This window comes from Trichosurus vulpecula, chromosome 7 (assembly GCF_011100635.1).
Source record: "Trichosurus vulpecula isolate mTriVul1 chromosome 7, mTriVul1.pri, whole genome shotgun sequence".
In the NCBI taxonomy this organism is placed as follows: domain Eukaryota; kingdom Metazoa; phylum Chordata; class Mammalia; order Diprotodontia; family Phalangeridae; genus Trichosurus; species Trichosurus vulpecula.
Window position 1 is genome coordinate 255341519 of NC_050579.1, and position 27831 is coordinate 255369349.

Here is a 27831-nt window from a genome sequence, read left to right on the forward strand (position 1 = left end):
TTAGCTCCGTGCCTGACTCCTCTTCTCTTTCGAGATTCACTCCACTTATATCTACCATCCAGTCAAAATTCTTATAGTTGTCATCCACCAATCTTCAAGACACTTCTCTTTTTTCCACAATGAATTCAGTTCTTGGCTCACTCTGTCTCTCACATGCTGACCTTGTACTAGGGGATTTCAGTCTGCTCTCTCACTCTAACCTCAAGGTTCCTCAACATGATACTTGTTTGCCATGACCTACTCTACTCCACCTCAGCCACACACAAAATATTCATACCTTTGATCTTTTAACTACTCACTAGGCTCATGAACTCCGAAATTCCCTTGTTTGATTACAATCTATTGGCTTTCTACTCCTCTATCTGCTTATCAAAACCAAACATTGTTATTCTTCTACAGCATGACCTCTGATCCTTCAACCCCTCCATCCTTCCCAGACCATCACTCCCTCACTACTTTCCTCATTTCCCCATCTTGATCCCTTGTTGAACCAATTTAATTCTACCCTATCCTCTTCTCTTGAGTCTTTTGTTCTTTATCCTTTATCCAGTAGAAAAATTTGCCCTTCCTAGCTCCAGCTTTGTATGAATTCTAACCATCTACTGCCTTCACTTCTACATATGTGCTATAGAACAAAGCTGGAGAAAATCACAGAATCATGTTGATTGAATCTACTAAAAATTTATGTTACATAACCTTAACTTGTCTCTCACTGCTTGAAGACAATCCTTTTACACTTCCCTAATTAGCTTGTTATCCCAGTTACCCACCTTAACAGCTCTTCCAAACATTTTCATCCCTCCTCAAGTATGCCATATAATATCCCTCTAACTATATACTCTCCTGAGAACTTTGCCTCATATTTTATAAAAAATATTGAGGCAATTTACTGAGTGCTCTGTCATCTTTTTCTTCTTCCTCCCTCTGTTCCACTCTCTCTCTTCTTCCTCCTCTTCCTCATCTCATATTATCAAGATGACCTTCCTCTGACTTCTTATCTTCTCTCTCTTACTTGTGTGTCCTCTAGTGGTAGGGAGCAAGGCTACTTCTATTTCTGTCAGCATAAAACCACTCCACCTCCTACTCCCAGTCTGATTTCCCAGCTAGGATATGGAGAACCTCTGTGGAGAACCTCGAGTGCAGAGGAGCAAACTTCCCTTTGACCTCAGGCCATCCAAAGTTATGCAGGTTAGATTTCTTTCTCCTGTTGTATTGATTCTTGCCTAATTTCCAACCTTAGAATAAAGAATAGTGAAATAGGGACTTTCATCTGATAATCTGTATGCCCTCTGTTTTGGGCTGTACTTGTGTGTAGCCTGATCTCCTGCCTCCCTTGGGAAGTGGAGTGCTTCTTCCATTCAGTGATGAACATTCACACACTCCCCCATACTATATATATCCTAGGGATTCTGAAGCTTCTAGGTTATCATCCAAACCCCATTCCCCATCCCCTACCTCCTGATTTCTTATTCCCATCTCCCTCAAACCTCCCCCCTACAAGTTTCAACCAAATGCCACCTGTCCCTTCCACTGTGCCCTCTGGTATTCCTGTTCCATAAGCAATAAACTTCACTTCATTTTAAATCTTTTCCCCTCCCACTCCTTTCCTCTTTTTGGCAGTCATTGAAATCTGGTTCCCTCCTGATGATGTTGTTAGGGCATCCTAACTACTTACTTCCCACAACCTGTTTCTCCACCCCACCTCAGATATATGTAAAGATGGTCATATTGCCATCACCCACAAAGATACCAGCTCCATGTTAAAGCATTCCAAAATCCCTTTGTCTGACCATAATCTATTGGCATTTCACCCCCTTCTCTCCTTTCCCTTACCAATCCCTACTCTTTTTTTTTTCTTTTTTTTTTACTTTTGGCAGGGCCATTGGGGTTAAGTGACTTGCCCAAGGTTACACAGCTAGTACATGTGAACTCAGGTCCTCCTGACTCCAGGGCCGGTGCTCTACTCACTGTGCCACCTAGCTGCCCCCCAGTCCCTACTCTTCTTCTATATATACCTCCAATCCCTCAACCTGTGAATTCCTTCCCAGGCCATTTCCCCTACGTTACCCACTCTTTCCTCTTTTCCTTGTCTTGACTCCTTAGTGAATTACTTCAACTATCCTCTTGAATTCCTAGTCTCCTAGGATGCTGATTGCATCCTGCTAAGTCTTAGATCACTCTCACCATCTGCCATGTTCACTCCTATATAGATTCTGTTGAATGAAGGTAGAGAAAATCATATAACTTTCTACTGGATCCACTTCAGACTTATGTTATGTAATCTCAACTGGGCCCTCACTCTTGCTAGGCAATCGTACTATACCTCCTTCATCAACTTTCTCTCCATAGCAGCTCTTTCAAACCTTTTCATCCTTCCCCATTCCTCCCATGGCTCCGCCTCCCCTACGTTCTCAGTTGAGAACCTCATATTTTACAGAAAAAAGTCAAGATCATTCACCTTGAGTTCCCTTTTCTCCCCTCTCTCCCTTCTCATATTACTCATATGCTTTCTGCCACTATTACCTCCTTCACCCCTGTCTCACATGATGAGGTGACCTTACTCTTTCCCACGGCTAACACTTCTACCTGTTCAAGCGATCCCATTTAGTCTTGTCTAACAGACTGCTCTGTCATCCCTATTCTGTCACTTATCTTCAGTCTCTCCCTGTCTACTGGCTCCTTCCCAACTGCTTACAAATATGCCCATTTCTTCTTTATCCTCAAAATACCCTCACTTGATCTTTTCATCCCTGCTAATTGTCATCCTATATCTTTTTCCCCCTTTTTCACAAAACTCTTCAAAAATGTCATCTACATTAGGTGCCTCCAGTTTCCTCTCACTCTCTTCTTAACCCCTTAAAATCCATGTTCTGACATCACCATTCCACCAAAACTAATCTCTCTAAAGTTAACAAGGATCTCTTAATTGCCAAATCTATTGGCTTTTTCTTAATCCTCATTCTCTTTGACTTCTCTTCAATCTTTGATGCTTGATTATCTTTTTCTTAATAGTCTTTTCTCTGTGGGTTTTCAGGATGTGACTCTTGGTTCTCCTACCTATCTGCTCTTTCTGCAAGTCTCTCAACCTGAATTGTCATCCAGACCATACCCTCTAATTATAGGTTTTCCACAGGTTTCTGTTCTGCACTGTCTTCTCAGTTCCCTATTTACTTTTTCACTTGATAATCTCATCAGTTTCCATGGTTTTAAGTACTATCCCAATACTAACAATTCTCAAATCTCCCTATGCTGTCCTAACTTCTTTGCTGACCTCCAGTTTCCCGTCTTCAGCTGCCTTTCAGACATCTCAAACTGCCCTGTAGACATCTTAAATTCAACATATCCAGAACAGAACTTATTATCTTCTCCCCACACAATCCCCCCCCCGAAAAAAAATTCAATCTGACTCTCCTAAATTCCTATTGTTGTAGCGAGTAACACCACCCACCTAGTCCCTGTGCCTCATAACCTAGGAGTCATCTGGATTCCTTACTATCTCTCACCTTCCGGCCCCTTCTCTCTTCTGACACTGCTACCATTCCAGTGCAGGCCCTCATCACCTCGTGCCTGGATTATTTCAAGAAGCCTGCTGGGTTCAAGTCTCTTTCCACTCTAGTTTGTCTGCCATTCAGCCACTAAAGTGAATTTCCTAAAAACTAAAGCATAGGTCCAGTTATGGCACCCCACTATTCATTAAACTCCAGTGGCTTCCTATTCCCTCCAAGATCAAACTCCATTTGGCTTTCAAAGCCCTTCGTAACCTGGTCCCTTTATATCTTTCCAGACTACTTACAATTTATTCCCCATGACATACTCTTTAGTCCAGTGACATTGGCCTCCTGGCTGTTCCATGAACAAGACACATTATCTCTTGGCTTCAGACATTCTCTCTGGCTGCCCCTAATGCTTGAAACACTCTCCCTCCTCTGCTCTAACTACTGACCTCCCTGGCTTCTTTTAAGTCCCAGGTAAAATCCTACCTTGTACAGAAAGCCTTCCCCAACCCCTCTTTAATTCCAGTGCCTTCTCCCTGTTAATTATTTCCTTTTTATTCTGCATATAGCTTGTTTTGTAAATATTTGTTTGCCTGTTGTCTCCCTCACTTAGGTCGTACACCCCTTGAAGGCAGGGAGTGCCTTGTCTCTTTCTATCCTTGATGCTTAGAATTGTGCCTGGCACATAAATAGATGCTTCATACATTTTTACTGATTGATTGGTTGACTGTAGCAGAAGTATGCTGGTGGGTGTCCTTGCTTCAGGCTCTCCCCACTCCAAAATATCCTCTATTCAGACATCAAAGTGTTCTTAAAGCATGGGTCCAACCATGTTGCCTCCTACTCCATAAACTCCAGTGGTTCTCTAGGATCAAATATGAATTCCTCTGGCATTCAAAGCCCTTCATAACCTAGCCCCCTCCTACCTTTCTAATCTTCTTACACCCCATGACACAATCTGGTGATATGGATGGCCCTTCTTGCTATTCTACAAACAAGACATTCTCTCTTGGTTCCAGGCATTTCCTTTGGCTGTTCTCCATGTCTGGAATGCTCTCTCCTCATCTCTGTTCCCCAGCTGCCTTCAAATCCCAACTAAAATCCCATTTTCTACAGGAAATCTTTCCTAACCCTTCTTTATTCTAGTGCTTTTTTTGCATTATTTCCTGTTTATCTTGTTTGTAACTTTTTTGTACCTATTTGTTCATTTGTTTGTCCCCTCCATTAGAATGTGAACTCTGAAGGCAGGGACTGTCCATTTGCCCTTTTTTGTATCCCCAGCGCTTTGCACCATAGTAGGTAGTTAATATCTTGTTTATTGATTGATTGACAGATGCCTTCTGTTGGTATTTCTGGCTTCAGTCTTGTCTCACTTGAAGAGGTGGCTTTCTATTCCATCTCCTCTAGCAATTTGCCTCTTCTCTTCTCCTCTCTCTCCCGTATATTCAATCTCTCTTTATTTACTGGTACTTCCCTACTGCCTACAAATATGCCCATGTCTCTTCATTCTCAAAAAACTCTCACTTAATCCATCCATACTTTACAACTTTTCTCTCATATTTCTTTAGCATGTTGTAGCTAAACTTGAGAAAGCCATCTACAATAAATACTTCCACTCCTTTTCTCTCACTCTATAGAGTTAAGCTCTATCCAGTCTGTCTCTACACTGCCAGAAATCTTTCCTCACTCTAGTACATCTTTTTTGTTGTCAAACTGGTCTTCCTAAAGTACAGATCAGACAATGTCACCTCCCTACCAAATAAGATCCAGTGGCTTCCTATCATTTCTAAGATCAAAGATAAAATCCTTTCTTCAACAAGCAAAGCCCCTCATTACTTACTCTCCCCCTCTGCTTCCCCCCCACCTCTCCTTCCAATCTTCTTATAATTCCAACTCTATCATGAATACTGTGATCCAGTGAAACTGTTTATTTTTGTTGTTCTCAAATGACACTATCCCCACTCTGCATTTTTCCTGGTTATCTCCCATGCATAGAATGTTTTCCTTTACAACCTCTAAATCCTATTGCCCTGTCTTTCTTCAGGACCCACCTAAAATCCCAGTGTACAGGGAGCCCTTCCTGATACTTCTCACTTCCAGTACCTTCTCTATGTTGTTTATTTCCAATTTACCATGTACATAGCTTGTTTGTAGATAGTTGTTTGTATATTATTTCTTCTGTTACTCTGAATTTCTGGAGAATATAAACTGTCTTTTATATTCCTTTGTATTCTCAGTGCTCATATTTGGCACACAGTAGGTATTTTAAATGTTTAGTGAGTGGTTGTTAGTAGGTTGGTAATACATTGTAGGCATGCAATACATGCTTATTATCTCACAGTCAGGGCTTCTCTGAGTTCAAAGGGATATCAGAGTTTAATTAATTAATTAATTAACCTGGTCATCTAGCTTTTGCTTGCTTTTTCCACTTGTGGACAGCTCTAATTGATAGGAAATTTTTTCTTGTACATCCTTTTTGTATCATAGGTATTTGTGCATATATCTTTTTTTTTAACTAGGTGATAGACTTTTTGAGAGCAAGGTCTATATCTCTGACTTTTAGTGAAGTACTTGGGTATACTATGCATTTAATAAATGTTTGAGTAAAGTAATAATAAAAAAACTTAACCATTCTATTAATACTAAAGTATTATAATGCAACATTTAAAAATTGTTCGTTATGTATAACCATTTGAAGATTTAAGAGGCATGTAATACAAAGAATAAATAAAAACCTATGTACATGGGAATTTGCTACTTTGCAAATATTGGTGAGCTCTTTTGGAGTGTAAAATATTGATGTGTGTGTGTATATATATATGTGTGTATATATACATATATATATATAAAGTACATATATATGTAGATGGTTGATATGATAAAACACTTTCTTCAAAATATGCCTTTGTAGATATTGTTTTTGAATGTCTTCGAACTCATTATTGGTTCCAGAAAGGCCATTTGCCCTTGTGTTTGAAAGATGAGTAATATATTTCTTCTCAGATTTCTGTATCCATATATTACTATATAGACATACAAAATAGTTATTTCCTGATATGTGAAATCTTCAATCCTTATCCTCCTACAAACTTCCGAGGTGAAAGTTTGTACTTACCAACCTAAGGGCTTTCTTCACTCTGACCCAATTATGCTATATGTACCTTCTCCTCTAGACAAACTGGCTGTGTCATTGTCCTCAGAGAATGCCTGTGTTTTCATACCTCCTGCTCATGTCATTGCCTCTACTGGGAATGTCCTGTATTTCTGCCACTTTAGGTCAGTTGTCACCTCCTTAGTGAAACCTCTGATCGTACTGGAAGTCATCTTTCTCTCTCCTTTGAACTGATAGTTGACTATTGACTCTGACACTCATATGATACTTATCATACGGTTATTTGTATATTTGCATTAGTCAGTCATTAAGTATTTATCCCTCCTTTGAGAATGTCTGTCTCTGCCTCTGCCTCTTCCTAGCTCCCCCACAACATACTATATAGTGCCTTGCACATATTAAGTAATCAGTAAATTAATATTTTTGATCAAAGGGAAAGTACACCAGTTCCTAAGTACTCTGATTAAATACTTTGTGTTATTTTGTAAATTTATTTTACAATAATGGAATTTCTTTTCTCTCCTCAGTGCTTTGGTAATTGTTACAGTGTTTGATCGTGATGTTAACTGCAGAAGAGCTGCCTCTGTAAGTCTTCTAAATGTTACATTTTGCTTTTTTCCCCCTAAGAATTTCATTCTTGTGTATTTTTATAGATAGCCATCATTAGCATAGTGGATAAAAAACTGACCTCTAAGACATGTAGACTTGAGTTCAAGAGGACCTAGGTTCAGTTCCCAACTCCAAACCCTCAAACTCCCTCTGTGAACCCTTGCATGTTTTAACTTTTTGGTGCTATATACAAAGCTCTAAGTATCTGAGTTGCAGAGAAGGTGCTGACTTGCTTTAGAAGAGGAAGTTTTCTCACATGTGAGTTCCCTATGACAGTGAAATTAGATTCATTCTTATCCCATTCCCTAACCTCTTCCCTATTTGTACAGAGAAGTAGCCATGTAACTCGACTGGACCTAAATCCAGTGTTCGTTGTGCATGGTGATAATTATTTACCATTCATCATTATAGACACATTATTATAATTTTTTTTGGTTATTAGGCAGCATACCATAGTGGCTAGAAAACAGATCTTAGTGTCAAGAAAACCCATCCTCATGTCCTACCTCTGACACATATGTTAAAGAGAAGTTGGTGATCCATATTGGTGGGGGAAGTTCTTCATAGGCATATTGCTACACTTCAAAAGATTATAAATATGATCAAAAACACAAACCAGTTAATTGGTAATTCTTATTGGGTATCCATTGTTTGTTTAATATTATGCTAGGAACTATGGGAGGGGAAATAGTAAAAACATAAAAATATGAACACAAGTGAAATTAGAGTATTCTTAAGTATTAAACTCTCTGGTACTAATTGTAAATGTTTTCAAAGTTCAAAGATGTGAGGAATAAATATACGCTACAATAATTCGAAAATTCTTCACTGAGGAGATTTAATTTGAGTTGACCCTTGAAGACTACAGAATCTAGGATTAAATTGTACAATAGCCCAAGCTTTGTTAAGATACCTCAAGGTCAACCATTATCTGGACTAGAATTCCCCCCTCTAATTTACTCAACAAGTAGTTAGCCAGCTTTTACTTGAAAACTCTAATTGAGGGTAAACCTCAACTTGCTTGAGATATTTTATCCCACAGACTATTGCCTCTATAGTCATAGATAACACTGCCTTTCTTAATGAAGCCCAAATTTCTGGTAAGCCCATTTGATTAGCTATGATCTGCATGCTCATTCATATCATTGATAAAAATGTTAATTATAAGCCCAGGGCTAGGCACCAGACTCTGTGACCCTTAAATCCTAAAGTTTATTTAGTTTAGAAAACCTTTGTTAACCTGACAAGATAAGGTATGGGACACTGAGGTCCTTTCTCTCTTTGTTTTATATTTAATTTATTTGTTTTCAGTTTTCAACATTCACTTCCTTAAGTTTTAATTTTCTCCTCCTTCCTCCCCCCTCCCTCCCCAAGATGGCATGCAGTCTGATATGGGCTCTACACATGCATTCCTATTAAACACGTTTTCACATTAGTCATGTTTCATAGAGAATTATAACAAATGGGAGAAACCATGAGAAAGAAAACAAAACAAAAGAGAGAAGAGTCTGCTTTGCTCTGCATTCTGACTCCATAGTTCTTTCTCTGGTTGTGGATGGCATCATGAGTCCCTTGGAAAAGTTTTAGGTCCTTGCATTGCTGAGAAGGGCCAAGTCCATCAAAATCAGTCCTCCCACATTGTGGCTGCTACTGTGTACAATGTTCTCTTGGTCCTGCTCACTTCGCTCAGCATCAATCCATGTAAGTCTTACCAGGTTTTCCTGAAGTCTGCCTGCTCATCATTTCTTATAGCACAATAGTATTCCGTTACATTCATACACTACAACTTGTTAAGCCATTCCCCAGTTGATGGGCATTCCCTCAGTTTCCAGTTTTTGGCCACCACAAAAAGAGTTGCACAAATATTTTTGTACATACTGGTCCATTTCCCACTTGTGTGAGCTCTTTGGGATACAGCCTTAGAAGCAGTATTGCTGGGTCAAAGGGTATACACATTTTTATAGCCCTTTGGGCATAGTTCCAAATTGCTCATTGAGGTCCTTTCTCCAGCTTAACTGCCAAGAATTCACACTCTGCTGTAGAGAGCACAATTCTGTTGGGCTGGCCATGTTCAAATGCCAAATGTGCTTTTGCCTAAAAGACTGTTTTACAGAGAACTCACAAAACTCAAGTGCTCATACAGAGGTCAGAAGAAGGACAATTTTAGGGTCTCTGAAGAACTTTGGAATTGATTGTGAGACATGGGAGACACTGGCACAGTGTGGCATGCCCACACGAAAGAAGGCACGGTGCTCTATGAGCAAAGAAACATGAGATCCACACATTTAGAGATCTCTACTCCAAGTGTTCACTCTACTCCAAATGGATTATTTGTGCCCAACCTGTGATAGAGTCTTCTAAGCTCATATTGGTCTGATCAGCCACAGTTGGTCACACTGTACCTTGATCCTTAGTATCATGATGTCATTTGGGTCCTCTTTGAGCATGAAAGAAAACAATTAATCAACTATGTGCTGGGCATTGGGCTAAGACCTGGGAATACAGAGGGAAGCAAAAGATAGTCTCTGCTCTGAAAGAATTTATAGTCCAGTGGAGGAGACAACATGCAAGCAACTATGTAGGACAGGCCTGCACAACATAAGGCCTGCAGGCTGCTTGTGGCCTGCCAAAGGATTTCGGGTGGCCTGGAAAAAATACAGAGGATGTAAAGGAAAGTAAAGTTGTAAGGAGTGCTTGGTCCCTGCCCAGCTTAACTTGACTTCGACTAGTCACTTTTGTGCCCATCATGTAACTTGGCAGGGGGTTACCACTGTGCACTTTCTCCTGTTTGTTACATGACCCATGCAACCAACCATCCTCAGTCTCTAGTCAAAGAAGAGCGAGTCCTGTTTTTGCTGTGTTTTTGGTTGTTACTGTCCTTGAACAGGGACAGAGTGTGTGCAGCTACATGAATACAGCTGATGCCTGGTATTCAATGAGAGGCAACCACGTGAGGGCTTCTTCCTCTCCATTGCTGCATGGTCACCTTCTAAATTACATGTGTGTCTGGCACTCTCTGCAAGGTCAGACACTCAGTTCAGTATTTCTTTGTATGTGAGCAATTGCTGTGGAGATTTTTTGGTTCTAACATTAAAGTTTTGGGGGTGATTTTGTAAAATGAGTGATAAAAAGAAATGGAATATCAAATCAGAGTATACAGTGTTTAATCTGGAGTGGACAAATAGATATTTGTTTATATACATGAGAGACAAAATACTGTGCCTTGTTTGCTGAGAATTAATGGCTGTTCTGAAGGAATACAATCTTCATCGTCATTTTGAATCAAAACATCCTGACGTAAGCAAATTGGACACCAATGAAAAACAAATTAAAGTGTCCAAATTGTTGAAAAAAAATCTCAGTGGGAAACTATGTTTTTTCAGGAAAGTAAACTCAGAAAATGAGGTAGCTACTAAGGTTAGTTTTCAGATTTCTAAAGAAATTGATTTCAAACATGATTCTGGAATATGATAAACTGTTGACAAGAAGTGTAATATATTCCGTTAACTAAATGTAAACAGTAAGAAAACCTGAAAAATGTATTAAAACTTATACTACCTAACAAAGTAATTTTTAAATTGATTTCATGATAAATAAAAATTTTAAATTATAGGTGTAATTAAATGATATTAATTGAAATTTAATAGTCTAATAATTAATTATGTCTTTATTTGAACAGTGAGGCACTAAAAACCTATCTGCTGCCCAAAGAAGTTTAGCCTATCTTAATTTTGGCCCCTACCTACTGCCAAGTTGTGCAGGTCTGATGTAGAAACATGTTATATACCAGATAAATTGGAAATCATCACTAGTGGGAAGATTCTAGCTTTAAGTGGGGTCCAGAAAAGCTTTTTGTCAAAGGTGAGATTTTATCTGGGACTTGAAGAAAAGCAGGAAATGTAGAAGGCAGACGTAACAAGGGAGAACGTTCTATTCATGGGGGACTGATAGTGAATGTTCTTGGAGATAAGAGACAGTGTCCCATGGGAGGTACAGTAAGGGGGCCCTATATTACTGGATTATACAGTATATGGAACTGAGTAAGGTTTAAGAAGGCTGGAAAAGTTAGGGTGAGGGCCAGGTTATGAAGGGCTTTGAATGACAATTGATTTTATATTTGATTCTACAGATGATAGGGAATTGAGTGGGGAGGTGGTCACATGGTCAGACCTTCGCTTGAGGAAGATCAGTTTGATAGCTGAGTGGAGGATGGACTAGTGTAGGGAGAAAATTAGGCAAGGAAACAGTCAGAAAGCTACTGGAATAATCCAGGTGTGAGGGGATGAGAGTTTGTACCAAGGTGAGAGAGAAAGGGGAGAGAAAGAGGTGTACAGGAAGATGTTATGAAGGTAAAATCTGCAGGACTTGTCAACACATGGGGTATAGTGGGAAAGTGAGAATGAGGACTGCTAGATCTTGTGTTATCCTGATTGTGTTTCCACAATACTCAAATTGTTTCTTTCTGGCTGCTTGCAGTATTTTCTCCTTGACCTGAGAACTCTGGAATTTGGCTACAATATTCCTAGGAGTTTTCCTTTTGGGATCTTTTTCAAGAGGTGGTCAGTGGATTCTTTCCATTTCTATTTTACCCTCTGGTTCTAGAATATCAGGGTAGTTTTCCTTGATAATTTCTTGAAAGATGATGTCTAGGCTCTTTTTTTGATCATGGCTTTCAGGTAGTCCAGTAATTTTTAAAATCTCTCTTCTGGATCTATTTTCCAGGTCAGTGGTTTTTCCAATGAGATATTTCACATTGTCTTCCATTTTTTCATTCTTTTGGTTCTCATGTCTCATAAGGTCATTAGCATCTATTTGCTCCATTCTAATTTTTAAGGAATTCTTTTCTTCTGTGATCTTTTGGATCTCCTTTTCCATTTGGCCAATTCTGTTTTTTAAGGCATTCTTCTCCTCATTGGCTTTTTGGACCTCTTTTGCCATTAAGGTTAGTCTGTTTTTAAGGTGTTATTTTCTTCTGCATTTTGGGCGGGGGTGGGGGGGGGTCTCCTTTAGCAAGCTGTTGACTCGTTTTTCATGATTTTCTTGCATCCCTCTCATTTCTCTTCCCAATTTTTCCTCTAATTCTCTTACTTCATTTTCCAAATCCTTTTTGAGCTCTTCCATGGCCTGAGACCAATTCATATTTTTCTTGGAGGCTTTTGATGTAGGATCTTTGACTTTGTTGTCTTCTTCTGGTTGTATATTTTGTTCTTTTTTGTCAACAAAGTAAGATTCTGTAGTCTGAGTGTTTTTACACTGTCTGCTCATTTCCCCAGCCAATTACTTGAGTTTTGAGCTCTTGTCAAGGTCTGACTCTGCTTCCAGATTGGAGAGTGCTTTGTTCCAAGCGTTAGGGGTTTTGCGCTGCTGTTTTCTGAGCTACTTGTAGGCACCTGTAAATTTTCAGTTCTTCTGAGGTGGTATGATCCAAGGAGAAGTCTTTACTCCTATACTGGCCTGTGCTCTGGTCTGTGAGTGACCTTGAGCACTCTGTTCTGCCTTGGAACTACTAGGAGGACTCCCTCTCCACAGCCACCACAAGCTCTGCCACACCAGCACTCCTTCTCACCCCAGGACCGCCAACCAGGACTGTGACCCAGATCCAAGTAGGGGAAAGCAAGAGAATCTTGCCTCATCACCAGCAAAGAGATCCCTCCATTCCTGCTCTGAACAGCCACTTGATTCCCCCCACCATCCACAGATGCCTGGAGGTCTGGAAGCAGCAGTTGCTACTGCTGCCTATGCTGCTGTTGCCATCTCCACAGCATCCACCACTGCCTGGTGCCAGACCATGCCCTTCTCTCACCCAGGTCCAATAGTTTTCTCACTGACCTATTAAGTTGTCTTTGGCATTTGTGGGTTGAGAAGTCTGGAAACTGCCCTATTTCAGTGATTCAGTGCCCTGAGGCCTGCTCCACCAGGTCTGCTCCAGCCTGGTCTGTGTCTATGAGGCCCTCACTGGGCTATGCTCCACTCCCAGCATGGTTTGATAGACCCCTCCCAGTGACCATCCAGGCTGTCTTGGGCTGGAGACTAGTTTCTCTCTGTTATTTCACGGATTTTGTAGATCTAGAATTTGTTTAGAGTTATTTTTTACAGGTGTTTGGAGGGATTTGGGGGAGAGCTCAAGCAAGTCCCTGCTTTTACTCTGCCATCTTGACTCCGCCCCAGCAGGTAGCTTTAGAGTGGGACACTGTGGGAAAGCTAGTTTGTAGAAGATGGAGAATAGAGTTTGAATCATGATTGCCAGGAGTTCAATATCCCTGTGTTAGAGAGGTTACCAGTAAGTGGGAGTTTGTTGATCATTGAGAAGTTATTTTGAGCTATCACATCCTAGGGCTTTGGCCTTCAGGTATAGTTTTCCCAGGGTATTAAGCATCTCATATTACAGTGGAACCAGTACTTATTAGCCTTAATGACTCCACAATTCATCATTGATTGGCCAATGATAGGTCCCTAACCAAGCACCACTTAATGGTTACTGTTTGGGCTCTGATGGCTCAAAGTGAATGTAAATAGTTATTGTTTTTCTTTTGGCCAGGAACCCTGAGGGTCTTCCCCTCCCAGTTTGATTTTTTTTTTTTAATCAAAGGGACCATCCCTTGGCTCACTTCTTAAACAGACCTAATCACTGAATGGCCATTTCCTCAGTCAGTGTGAGAACTTGAAAAGATCTTCTCTTAAAAAGGCCAAGGCCACTGCATCCTGGGCCATCTCCAGTTGTCCTGATATTTTCTCCTTTTTGGGGATCTCTAGTTGTGCCATAATTCTTCATACCATTCAAGTATTTTCTTTGATTTACTAACGTCTCCTGCTTTACTGGGACAATTTACTCTTTGTACTGCACAGTTTTTGTTCATTTATGATTTCTTGAAATATAGCTCTGGAAAAAGACTTTTAAAAAGTCCATTGTGATTCAAATAGAGTTACCTTTCTATGGCTTTAAACCCAAATCACACTGGCTTCCATTGAATGGCCAATATTAGGCCCCAGACTGAGCCTTTGTTGTTCCTTATTTGGGCTTTGATGGTTTAGAGTGGGTGCAAATAGCAATTGTTTTCTCTTCCGTCTAGAAACTCTGAGGGTTTTCCCCTTCCAGACTGATTCTTTAGTGATGGTAAACTGGGCCATCTTTTGTCTCATTTGTACCTAGCCTTTAATCATTGAATGGGCTTTGGCTCAGACAGAATGAAACCTGGAAAAGATCTTAGTTTTAAAAGGCCAAGGTCGTCCACTGCATCCTGGGGCATTGCCAATCTTCTTGACTTTTATCTTGCAAGTGGACTCTGATGTCTCTGGAGGAGGGAGTGAGCAGAATGACTTTGTGAAGCTTTGCCTCCCTTAAATCCAATTCACAAGCAAGTGAAGTCATCATGATTCTCATGATGTCATTAGGCCTCTTCTAGAATGAAGGACAAACAACCACAAAGAATAATCATATTACTTAGAATAGCTTAGTCATTCACAATTATTCTTTGAAGAATATTGCTGTTACTGTATACAGTATTCCCTTGGTTCTGCTCATTTCACTCTGCATTATTTCATGCATGTCTTTCCATGTTTTTCCAAAACTAGCCTGCTTTTTGTTCCTTATAGCAAAGTAGTATTCCAACGCAGTCACTTGCTACAACTTATTTAGCCATTTCCCAATTGACTGGGCTCCTGTTCCTTGTCACTACAAAGAGAAGTGCTATAAAGAATTTCTATGAATATTTAAGAATACATAGTTTCTTTTCCTTTTTTCCTGATCACCTGATCCCTGATTAGGAAACAGACCTAATAATGATATTACTGGGCCAAATGGTATATGCAGTTTTATAACTCTTTGGGCATAATTCCAAATTGCTCTCCAAAATGATTGGATCATTTCACAGCTCCACCTACAGCACAGTAGTATCCCAAGTTTTCTACATGTCCAACATTTGTCATTTTCCCCTTTTCTCATTTTATTCAGTCTGATAAGTATGAGATGGTATCTCAAAGTTGTTTTAATTTGCATTTCTCAAATCAATAATGATTTAGAGCACTTTTTCAGGTGACTATACACAGCTTTAATTCCTTCATTGGAAAATTGTTCATAGCCATTAACCATTTATCTGTTGGGGAATAAATAACTCATATTCTTATAAATTTGACATAGCTCTCTCTGTATTTCAGATATGAGACCTTCAAGAAACTGTCTAAATTCCTGCCCCCGCCCCATACACACTTTTCTGCTTTTCTTCTAATCTTGGTTACGTTGGTTTTATTTGTACAACTCCTTTTCACTTTGATGTAAACAGAATTATCCATTTTATACCCCACAATGCTATCTCATTTATTCATAAGTTGTTTTCTTAACTATAAAGATCTGATATTGCTAGATTTCTTTCCTTTACATGTCTTTCGTTAATTCCTTTGATATTCTTGACCTTTTGTTCTTCCAGATGAATTTTGTCATTTTTTTCTAGCCCCATAAAATACTTTTTTGGTAGTTTGATTGGTATGGCACTGAATAAGTAAATTGATTTATGTAGAATTGTCACTTTTATTATGTTGGCTGAGCCCACCCATAAACAATTATTTCTCCAGTTATTTAAATCTGACTTTGTGTGAAAAGTGTTTTGTAATTGTGTTCTTATAATTCCTGGGTTTGTCTTGGCAGTTATACTCCCAGGTATCTTATTTTGTCTGCAGTTATTTTAAATGATATATCTCTTACTACTTCTTCTTGCATTGCTTTGTTGGTGATATATAGAAATGCTCATATTTTATGTGGTTTTGTTTTATATATATCCTACTACTTTGCTAAATTATTGTTTCAACCACAGTAGTAGTTATTTCCTTATTACTCATTCTAATTCTTTCCATTTCTTTTTCTTCTCTTATTGCCATTGCTAACAATTCTAGTATAATTTTAAAGAGGAGTGCTGATAAGGGGTAGTCATTACCTTTTACATGAAGTCTTTTCTGGTCCCTCAACTTTTTAGATAACTTTATTTTTATTGATTGTATTTTGTATATATTTGCTCATGGGCATGTCTTTTCCAGTAGAAGGCAAACTCCTTGAAATCATAATATATTTAATTTTTATCTTTGTTTCCTCATTGTCTGTCTCATAGGCAATTAATAAATGCTTAATTGGTTATTGACAACTTTACCTTCTACCCTATACTTAAACTCTGAATTGAAATGAATGCCTTTTGGACACAGCTAAACTTGATTTTTTGAGAGAGAAGAGAAGAGAGGAGAAAGGAAAATGAGAAGAGAAGAGAAGATAGAAACAGAGAGATAAAGAGGCTGAGATAGAGACCTACAGTCACACAGGGAGAGAACTTGAAGTAAACAGGAAATGTTCTCTAATTGCCTATTCCTTGTCCATACTATAATTTTCAATCAGGTTATACAACCACTAGTCTGACCAGATATGCATGCCTAATTGTGCTAAAAGTTTGGTGCTGGGTAAAAAATTCACCCTGAATAATAAAAGTTTAAGCAATTTAAATATTTTTTTTCTTTTTTACATGAAATCACTTTATAGAGTGATATCTTAGCTTAAATTGATAGGAAAAGTTTTCATATTGTTCATAGCTAATTACAAAATGTACCAAGCCTTTCTCTTAAAATAAAATTTCTTAACTTTTAAAATTGAGAGATACTATACACATATACTTTTCAGTGAAACGATAAATAAAGGAAGAACACTGTTATAATTCTGTAGTCTTAGATTAGCTTTCATGTACTGGTGTGAACTTATGTTTTAGCTATCAAAGGACATTGTTCTGGATGGGCCAGTTCTTAATAAACTTGCATTCTTAAGTTGTTGTCATGCAGGTCATAAAAACAGGAATGACAAACAACCCTTGAGGCTCTATGCATCTAACAATGGGGACTTTATTTCAAAAAATGAAGCCATGGGTCATTTAAAGTGCTTCATGTTTGTTTTGAGTTTATTGTCTGATGTTTAGCAAAAAGCAAACCTGACTCATTTTGCTCTGTTTGTTCTCTTTGTTCTCTAGGCTGCTTTCCAGGAGAATGTTGGAAGACAGGTATGGTAACTTTTTTGAATCTTCTTTCACTAAACTTCCTGTATCCTTAGTTCTGAACACTAAAAGATATATAGCTGGACACTATTTTCCTTTATTAGAATTATTTCAATATGTCTCAAGTAAAATATATGTTTAATAATACAGTTCCAGCCAAGCAGTAACTTAATGCTCTACTAAGTTACCCAGTCATCTCTCATTTCCTAGGGTTAAACTTCTCAGTTTTAGGCAGCATTTTAAGATTATTAGGGCTTTGAATGTCAGACTGACATCTTATGCAAGTGGCACTAAAATGATATTGAAGTATTTTAATTTGATGGAAGTGGTCTTTTAAAAGCACTTATCAGATGATGGAGTGCAGGAAAAATTGGAAGGGACAAAGAGTACTAGAAAACCAGTTATAAGGCTATTGAAATAATTTCGGTGTGTAAATTAATTAGTGCCTAGCCCTAGTCTTTCTTGGTAGCATGGAATTGAAAAGCAGAGTATTTATATGAAATATATTTCTTTTCTAAAATAAAATTTTATTGATTTATTTTGTATTTTTAATTGCTGGAATTTCTCAAGTATCCGTTCCCAAGCTGGCTACCCTTGTCCCTGTTATCCCCTACAACCAACAATATTTTATAAAGGAAAAAGAGGAAAGAGAAAAAAAATGCTCAGAAACCAATTCACACATCAAAAAATTCTGGAAAGAAATACATTATGCCACACCTGTGGATCCCCCACCTCTACAAGAGTGGGATAGGGATGTCATCTCATTTCTTTTCTTTGGGTCCATGTCTGTTCTTTGTAACTTCACAACACATATTTTTGATTGTTTTATTATTGCACTTTTCATTTACATTGTGTATATTGTTATTCTTTGGCTTAGCTCAGTCTGTATCAGATCCTGTAAGTCTCTTCATGGTTCTCTGCATTTATCTTCTTTGTCATTTCTTATTGCACAAAAATATTCCTTTACATTAATATACTACCAATTTTTTAGCAGTTCTCTAATCACTGGACATGTACTCCCCTCACCCCCAATTCTTTGCTACCACGAAAAGTTCTGCTACAAATATTTTGGTATATACAGAAACTTTTATATAAGCCATCAGTGAACTCCCTAAGAAAATATCTACAAGGCCAGATGCATTTACAAGCGAATTCTACCAAACATTTAAAGAGTAATTAATTCCAATACTATGTAAACTATAGGTGAAGAAGGAGTCTTACCAAATACCACCTACACTGGTGCTGATACCTCAACTAGGAAGAGTGAAAACAGAGTATGAAAACTATAGACCAATTTCCTAATAACTACGTGCAAAAATTTTAAATAAAATACAAGCAAGGAGATTACAGCAATGTATCACAAGACTCATACACTTTGACCAGGTGGGATTTATACCAGGAATGCAGGGTTGGTTCAATGTTAGCAAAACTGTTAGCATAATTGACCATATCAATAACAAAACTGACAGAAATTATATGATTATCTCAATAGATATAGAAAAAGCTTTTGACAAAATACAGCACCCATTCCTATTAAAAACACTAGAGAACATAAGAATAATTGGGGCTTTCCTTAAAAACTATTATGTATCTAAAATCATTTGCAAGCATCATCTGTAATGGAGATAAGCTAGAAGCCTTCCTAGTAAGATTCGAGGTGAAACAAGAATGCATGTTACACTCTTTCCAATATTGTACTAGAAATGTAATTTATAGCAATAGGAGAAGAAAAAAACAAATGAAGGAAATAGAATAGGCAACAAGGAAAGAAAACTATCTCTTTGCATATGGTATGATGGTATATTTGGAGAATCCTAGAGTGTCAACTAAAAAACTGATGAAACAATGAAGAACTTTAGCAAAGTTGCAGGATATAAAATAAACTCACATAAATCCTTAGCATTTCTGTAGTTTGCCAACAAAGTCCTACAGGAAGAGATAGAAAGAAATTTCTTTTAAGATAACTACAGACAACATAAAATACTTGAGAATCAACCTTCTAAGACAAACCTACAACTTAATTACAAAATGCTTTTCACACAAATAAAGCCAGATCTAAACAGTTGGAAAAATGTTAATTGCTCGTTGGTAGGCTGAGCCAATATAATAAAAATGACCATTCTATTTAAATTAGTTGACTTATTCAGTGCCATACCAATCAGACTACCAAAAATTATTTTTTGGAGTTAGAAAAAATAATAAACAATTCATGTGGAAGAACAAAAGGTCAAGAATATCAAGGGAATTAATTTTAGAAAATGTGAACAAAGGTGGTAGCCTAGCCGTACCAGATTTGAAACTATATTACAAAGTGGTGATCATCAAAACTATCTGTTACTGGCTAAGAAATATAGTAGTAGATTAGCAGCATGTTTTAGGTACAAAATACACAGTAGTAAATGGCCATAGCAGTCTAGTGTTTGATAAACCCAAAGGCCCAGGCTTTTGGAAGAAGAACTCACTATTCGACAGCTACTGGGAAAACTGCAAAACAATATGGCAGAAGCTAGGTATAGACCAGCATCTTATACCATATACCAAGAGAAGGTCAAAATGGATAAATCATTTAGCTATAAAGGGTAATTCCATAAACAAGTTAGGGGACCATGAAATAGTTTACTTCTCAGATCTGTGAATAAGGGAATAGTTTATGATCAAAGAAGAGATAGAGAGCATTGTAAGATGTAAAATGGATAATTTTGGTTATGTTAAATTTAAAATGTTTTAGCCCAAGCAGGACCAATGCAACCAAGCTTAGATGGAAAGCAAAAATCTGGGAAAAAATTTTTATAGCAAGCTTCTCTGATGAAGGCTTTATTTCTCAAATTTGTAGAGAATTGAGTCAAATTTGTAAGCCATTCTCCAATAGATAAATGTTCAAAGGATATGAACAGGCAGTTTTCAGACAAAGAAATTGAAGGCATCTATAGTCATATGAAAAAATGCTCCAAATGAGTATTGATTAGAGAAGTGCAAATTAAAACAAATGGGAGGCACCACCTCACATCTACCAGATTAGTTAATATGACAAAAAAGAAAAATGATAGATGTAGGAAGGGATGTGGCAAAACTGGGACACTAATGCACCGTAGCGAGTTGTGAACTGATCCAGCTATTCTGGAGAGCAATTTGGAAATATGCCCAAAGGGCTATAAAACTTGTGCATACCCTTTGTCCAGCAATACTACTACTACTACTGCTGCTACTACTAATTTTGTATCCCAAAGATTTGTTTTTATTTTTTCATTACTAAAACTTAAACACAATAAGAAAAGAAAAAGAAACATATAAATTTAAATGCAAAATAAGAAAAGGAAAAAAAAGCATATCATGTGCACAGGATCTAAAATATATAGCTATAAATTTCCATTTCAAGAAAGCCTGTATAAAGCCATTCCCCAATTGAGAAATGGTCAAAGGATATGAACAGGCAGTTTTCAGAGGAAGAAATTAAAGCTATGTATAGGCATATGAAAAAATGCTCTGGATCACTACTGATTAGAGAAATGCAAATTAAAACAACTCTTTGATACCACATCTCTCCTGTCAGATTGGCTAAAATAACAAAACAGGAGGATGACAAATGCTGGAGAGGATGTGGGAAAATTCGAACATTGTTACATTGCTGGTGGAGTTGTGAGCTGATCCAGCCATTTTGGAGAGCAATTTGGAACTATGCCCAAAGGGCTATAAAAATGTTCATACCCTTTGACCCAGTAATACCACTTGTAGGGTTGTATCCCAAAGAAATCACACAAGCGGGAAAAGGACCTATATGTACAAGGATATTTATAGCAGCTCTTTTTGTGGTAGCCAAGAAATGGAAATCAAAGGGATGCCCATCAATTGGGGAATGGCTGAACAAGCTGTGGTATATGAAGGTAATGGAATACTATTGTGCCATAAGAAATGGGGATGATACGGACTTCGTAACAATCTGGAACAACCTACACGATATAATGCTGAGTGAGCAGAGCAGAGCCAGGAGAACATTGTACACAACCACAGATATATGGATTCTGTGAGGACCAACCCTGACATACTTTGCTCTTCTCAGCAACGTAAGGTGCAAGGACAACTCCAGGGGACTCACGATGGAGAATGCTATCTTCATCCAGAGAAAGAACTGTGAAGTTTGAATGCAGACTGAGGCGCACTTCATGCTCGCCTTTTTTCTTCTCTTTTGTTTTTGTTTTTGGGGTTTTTTTTTTTGGTTCTGTCTCTTCTTTCTCATGATTCACACCATTGGTCATAATTCTTCTCCACAACTTGACTAGTGTATAAATTAATTCAATGCGAAGTTATACATGGTAGTTATATGAGATTCCATGCCATCTTGGGGAGGGAGGGGGAAGGAGGGGAGAAAATCTGGATCTCAAAATTATGTAGAATCTTGTGTTGTAAACTAAAAATAAAAAAAAAAAATTAAAAAAAAGAAAGCCTGTATAATAAATACTATGTCTTGTATTGAAAGCTATCTTCCCTTTGCTTTCTTACAAGTTTTCCTTTGTTCTCCCCCACCGTACATATAGATACACACACACACACACACATACACACACACACACACACACACACAGAGTTATGTACGTACATACATACATATATAGACAGATACTTTCCTGATCAAATTCTACATCTGATCTTTGTTTTTATGTTTGCGCTTATCTCTTGTCCTCTTATCCTCCCATTCCCATTATTCTAAAACACCCTTCTATATCCCCCTTTAACCTATTCCCTCACCCTCCCCTCTAGAGATCCCTCCCATATCCTCTCCCCTCTCCCTATCCCTTACATTTTATTTCTTTCTGAATTTAGAAGATTTTTATACCCTTCAAGATATATATGTATTGTTCCCTCTTGAACCCATTCCTTGTGAAAGTAGGTTGCCAGAACTAACAGCCTTCCTCCCAGATCTCATTCTTCTATGTCAGTTCTTCCTCTCGCACCTCATTTGTATGAAATAATTACTCTTTTTAGCTGTTCCTAACCAGCTTTACTTTTTAAAGTCGTATCATACTCAGGTGTACCCCAATCTTTCTTATGAACTACCCAACTACTATTAACAATTTTAAACATATGTTTTGCATTTTACATACATAAAAGATAAACAGTCTGTCCTTACTGAGTCCCTTGTAATTAGTCTTTGATATGTACATTATATTTCTTTTGGCTCTTATATGTTAAATCTTCTATTAAGTTCAGGTTTTTTTTTTTTTAAACAAAATCCTGAAAGTCTAACAGTCCATTAAATCTCCATTTTTTTTCATTCAAGGTTATCCTTAGCTCTGCTGGGTATGTTTTTTGACTGGTACCCCAATTCTTTTGCTCTTCAACATATAGTGTTCTTAGAACTGTGGTCTTATAGTGTCTCTGCTATAGGTCTTTTGTGATTCTGATTATGGCACTACCATATTTAAATTGTTTTTTCTTGTTGCTCACAACAACTGGGTTTTTTGCAATTTGACTATAATATTCCTGTAGGTTTTCCTTGTAGGATCTCTTTCAGGTGGTGATCAGTGGCTTTTTTTCTATTTCTACTTTCCCCTCTTCTAATGATTCAGGACAATTTTCTTTAATTATTTCTTGTATTATCACATCAAGATTCTTTTTGTGATCATAGCTTCAGGTAGTCCATTATTTCTTATGTTTTCTCTTCTTGATCTGTTCTCCAGATCAATTGTTTTTCTTATGAGATGTTTCATATTTTCTTCTATTTTTTCATTCTTTATATTTTGTTTTATTATTTCTTGAGCTCTTATAACTTCACTTGCTTCCCCTTGCCTGGTTCTGATTTTCAAGGAGTTGTTTTCTTCTTTAAGATTCTGGATCTCCTTTTCTGGTTGGTTGACTTTCTTTTCATAATCTTGTTTTTCTTGGATTGTTCTTCTTCTTTATTCTTTTAGTTTTTCCTCAATCTCTCTCATTTGATGTTTAAAGTCTTTTTTAAAGTTCTATGAATTTTATTTTGGTCAGGTGACCATTAACATTACTCTTTGGGGTAGAAGAGCGTTTCTTTGCTTCAGCATCCTCCTCTGAAGGTGAACCTCTCAGTCTTCTCTATTCCCATAGTAACTCTCTGTAGTTGGATTCTTTCTCCTTTGCCTGTGCATTTTCTTTTTCTTTGTAGTTTAGTTTTTGTAATCGTCTCTACTCCTGGTATGTGGGAGATTGGTGCCTCTGGCTTTAGGTTCTCTTTCAGTTCTCGCCTCTGACCTGCTACTAAAACCAAGACCTCCAGCCTCCTCTAAGTGCCCACAGCTAGCAGTGTCCCACCCTGCTGCTTCTGCACTCATTGGGGATGTGCTAGTTCCTTCATAGCCCTGACCACTCTACACAGCACAGCTGGGTGTGGTGTTCTTTGTCAAAAGAGGTTCCCTTGATCTTCCTTGGCTCAGATGCCCAACTCTCACCCAACTCCTCTTACTGTCACAGGGGTAAAAGGTCCTGTGGTTGGAGCTGAGGCAGCTTCCCAACCCAGCTGCCCTTTTTTTAAGTGGTCCCTAGCCTGGAGGTGTTTACTTTTCACAGGGACCAATCCTCTTCCTGGGATTTTTCTACATATTTTCTCAGATTGTCCTAGGAGGACCCCTGTGCTGCCCCTAGTCTTACTTATTTTTACCCTCTCTGTGTTTGCACTGAGGTGCTATTTTATTTCTTTTGTGGGGGAAAGTCTTGCAGGCTTGGAATTTTAGTTTTGTGTCTTCATTACCTCTTCTAATTCCTTCAATGTATTTTTCTTCTCTTATTGCAAAAGCTAACATTTCTAGTATAATATCAAATAACAGTGGTGATAGTGGACATCCTTGTTTCACCCTTAATCTTATTGGAAATGCTTCTAGCTTATCTCCATTAGATATAATGCTTGCTGATGGTTTTAGATAGATGCTGCTTATTATTTTAGGTAAGACTTCATTGATTCCTATGCTCTCTAGTGTTTTCAATAGGATTGGGTGTTGCATTTTATGGAAAACCTTTTCTGCATCTATTTAGATAATCATATGATTTGTTTGTTTTGTTGTTGATATGGTCAGTTATGCTGATAGTTTTCCTAATGTTGAACCAGTCCTGCATTCATGGTATAAATCTCACTTGGTTATAGTGTATTATTCTCATAATAAGTTGCTGTCTTCTCTTTGATAATATTTTATTTAAAATATTCTCATCTATATTCATTAGGGAATTTGATCTATAATGTTCTTTCTCTGTTTTGGCTCTTCCTGGTTTAGGTATCAGCACTATATTTGTATCATAAAAATAATTTGGCAAGACTCCCTCTTAGCCTAGTTTTCCAAATAGTTTATATAGTATTGGATTTAATTGTTCTTTAAATGTTTGGTAGAATTTACTTTAAATCCATTTGGCCCTGGCAATTTTTTCTTAGGGATTTGTGTCAGTAAGGCAATAAACACAACATCAATGATAATCATAAATATGCCTATCTAGTTTTATATTGCAAAGTATGAGAGACTCTCCATATAGAAGGTCAAAGAAGTATGATATTTATTCAGACACCAGAGAACCATATCCCATAACCCAGTGTTTGGCTCCCACAGCCATTTAGCCCACTTTATCATAACATCAAGGAACTTAAAAGACAGTATCACAACATGGAGCCTCACCATCCCAAAATCTCTCCGACTCCCTGCTGGGTTCTTCCCAAGAACAAACTCACAGTACAGCTACCACAGTCTGTTCAGATATAATTATCACCACAGCCATTAGGAACCATAACAACTCTCTCTCTCTCTCTTTTTCTCTCTCTGCATTTCCTGTGACATAACTTCCTTTTCCTGTCAGGAGCTCCTCCCACCACATGTGACTTAGGCTTCCTGTGATGTAAGCAGGTCACATGGCTTATTAATGGGTGGGAAAGATCTTCAAATCTAAATTGCTAATAGAGGAGTTCATTGATGGCTTGTTCAATTCCTTTTCCCGAAATAGGTGTATTTAAGTATTTTATTTCTTCTTCTGTTAATCTAGGCAATTTATATTTTTATAAATATTCATCCGTTTGACTTAGTTTGTCAGATTTATTGTCATACAGTTGGGAAAAATAGCTCCTAATTATTGTTTTAATTTCCTCTTCATTGGTGGTCAATCATCCTTTTCATTTTTTTGATACTGGTAATTTGGTTTTCTTCTTTTTTTTAATCAGATTAACCAAGGGTTCATCTTTTTTCTATCCTCCCTTCCCCCTCCAAGATGGCATATATTCTGATTGCCCCTTCCCCAGTCAGCCTTCCCTTCTGTCACCCCACGACCCCTCCATCCGCTTTCCCCTTATTTTCTTGCAAGGCAGAATAGATTTCTATACCCCATTGCCTGTATATCTTATTTCCCAATTGCATGCAAAAACAACTTTTTTTTTGAGTATCTGCTTTTTGAACTTTGAGTTCCAAATTCTCTCCCTTCTACTCTCCCCACCCACCCTCCGTAAGAAGGCAAGCAATTCAACGTAGGCCACACATGTATTATTATGCAAAACACGTCCACAATAATCATGTTGTGAAAGACTATTTCCCTCCATCATATCGTGTCCCTCTTTATTCAGTTTTCTCCCTTGACCCTGTCCCTTTTCCAAAGTGTTTGCTTTTGGCTACCTCCTCCCCCAGTCTTCCCTCCATTCAACCATCCCCCCTGTCTTATCCACTTCTGCCTACTTTCCTGTGGGGTAAGATACCCAGTTGAGTGTGTATGTTATTCCTTCCCTAAGTCAAATCCAATGAGAGCAAGATTCACTCATTCCCTTTCACAGTCTGAGTCTGAGTCCTTTTTTGCTCCCTGTTCATGTTCCCAGCCAATTACTTGACTTTTGAACTTTTTGTTAGAGTATGACTGCCAGTTGAGTAGAGAGTGCTTTGTGCCAAGCTTTAGGGTCTTCGCTATTGTTTTCAGAGCTACTTCTACTCCACTGTCACCACAAGCTCTGACCCACCGGTGCTCGCTCCTCCTCCACCAAGAACCGCCAACCAGGACCACAAGCCAGATCCAAGCAGGGCAAAGCAAGAAAACCCTACCTCTGCACCAGCAAAGCAATCTCTGCACTCCCGCTCTGATCTACTGCTTGGCTCCTCCCACTGGGTGGGCCTGGGCCCAGAAGCAACTGCAGCTGGAGCTCTGAAAATAGCCATAGGAGCTTCCTGCTGTGGCCGCAGCCACCACTGTGCTTCACCTTCCCCACCCCTGGTGGTTGGGGCCAGACCGCGTACTTCTCTCTACCAGATCCAGCAGTTTTCTCACTGACCTGTTCCGTTGTCTTTGGCATTTGTGGGTTAAGAAGTCTGATAACTGCCACAGCTCAGTGATTCATGGCCCTCAAGCATGCTCCACCTCATCTCCTCAGCCCCTGCTCTGTCCTGGTGCGGCCCACGCTGGGCTGCACTCTGCTTCCAGCACCGTGTGATAGACCCTTCCCAGTGACCATCCAGGTTGTCCTGGGATGGAGACCTACTTCCCTCTGCTATTTCGTGAGTTCTGCAGCTCTAGAATTTGTTCAGAGCCATTTATTATAGTTTTTTGGAGGGATTTTGGTGAGAGCTTAGGCAAGGCCCTGCTTTCCAGCCGCCATTTTGGCTCTGGTGTGCCGACCCCTCCCTACCACCCAATTTAATTTTTAAGGAGTTATTTTCTGCAGCGTATTTTTTTTTTCATTTTGGCCAGTTGTATTTTTTAAGAATTGTTTTCTATAGTCAATTTTTGTCCATCCTTTTCCAAGCTGTTGACTCTCTCTTACATACCTCTCATTTCTTTTCCCAGGGACACCACTTTCCTGTGCAGGTCCCATTCTTCTTTCACATCCAGAACTTACTAGTGGGTAACAAAGTTGCTAGTTGGCATCTGTCTCCATTGCTGTGTCCTCTTATGTTTTGGGATGAAGGGATGCTGCTGTGTAGGTCTGGGACTCCTTCTTGCCCTGGTTCTCAGTCTTTCCCTGGCTTACACCAGCGTACTTCGTCTGATCTTCGCCAATATCGGCAGAACTTGTCCGTCTCCTTGTAATGACCTTCTTTGGACAAAGGATTAACTTTCGCTTTTTAAAAATTTCTCCATCAGGATTTAGTCTGGTACATTTTCTAAATCTGTTTGGAGGTCTTTGTGTAGAGGAGCTCACTGCATTGTTCTCTAAATTTCCACCATCTTTGGTAGGGCTTTCCAAAAGCTTTTCTTTACATTTTTACTATCATTTAATATCTTTTAATAAATTGTTTTGGACCTTTTCGCTTTTCTCTCTATACTGCCTCATTTGGTGATTTTATTAGCTTCCATGAGTTCAGCTACTATCTTTATGATGATGATTGCCAGATCTTATATAGTCTACCTCAGTCCTTCTGATTACTTATCAGATATTTCCAACTCCATCTTCAGCTTCTAAAATTGTATGCCATGTCAAATTCAGTATGTCCAAATCAGAATTCATTATTTTTCCCGACAAACTGATTCTTCTTTCCAAATTCTTTATTATTGTTTTGTGATCTATCATCTTTGTCATTCAGGCTTGCAACTTCAACTTTCCATTCTCGCTCCACATATCTATTGCACAATATTGTCATTTCTACTTTTACAGCATCTCTTGTATATTTTACAGCACCTTTTC

General features: G+C 38.4%; 1 protein-coding gene across 1 annotated transcript in view; it reads left to right on the forward strand.

The window, feature by feature from the left end:
- Positions 1-27831, forward strand: part of TBCD (tubulin folding cofactor D) — a 497899-nt gene that overhangs the window by 215716 nt on the left and 254352 nt on the right. Inside the window, exons 16-17 of the mRNA XM_036767571.1 lie at positions 7134-7191; positions 17211-17240. Coding sequence (XP_036623466.1) covers positions 7134-7191; positions 17211-17240 — 88 coding nt within the window. The remainder of the gene's footprint in view (positions 1-7133; positions 7192-17210; positions 17241-27831) is intronic.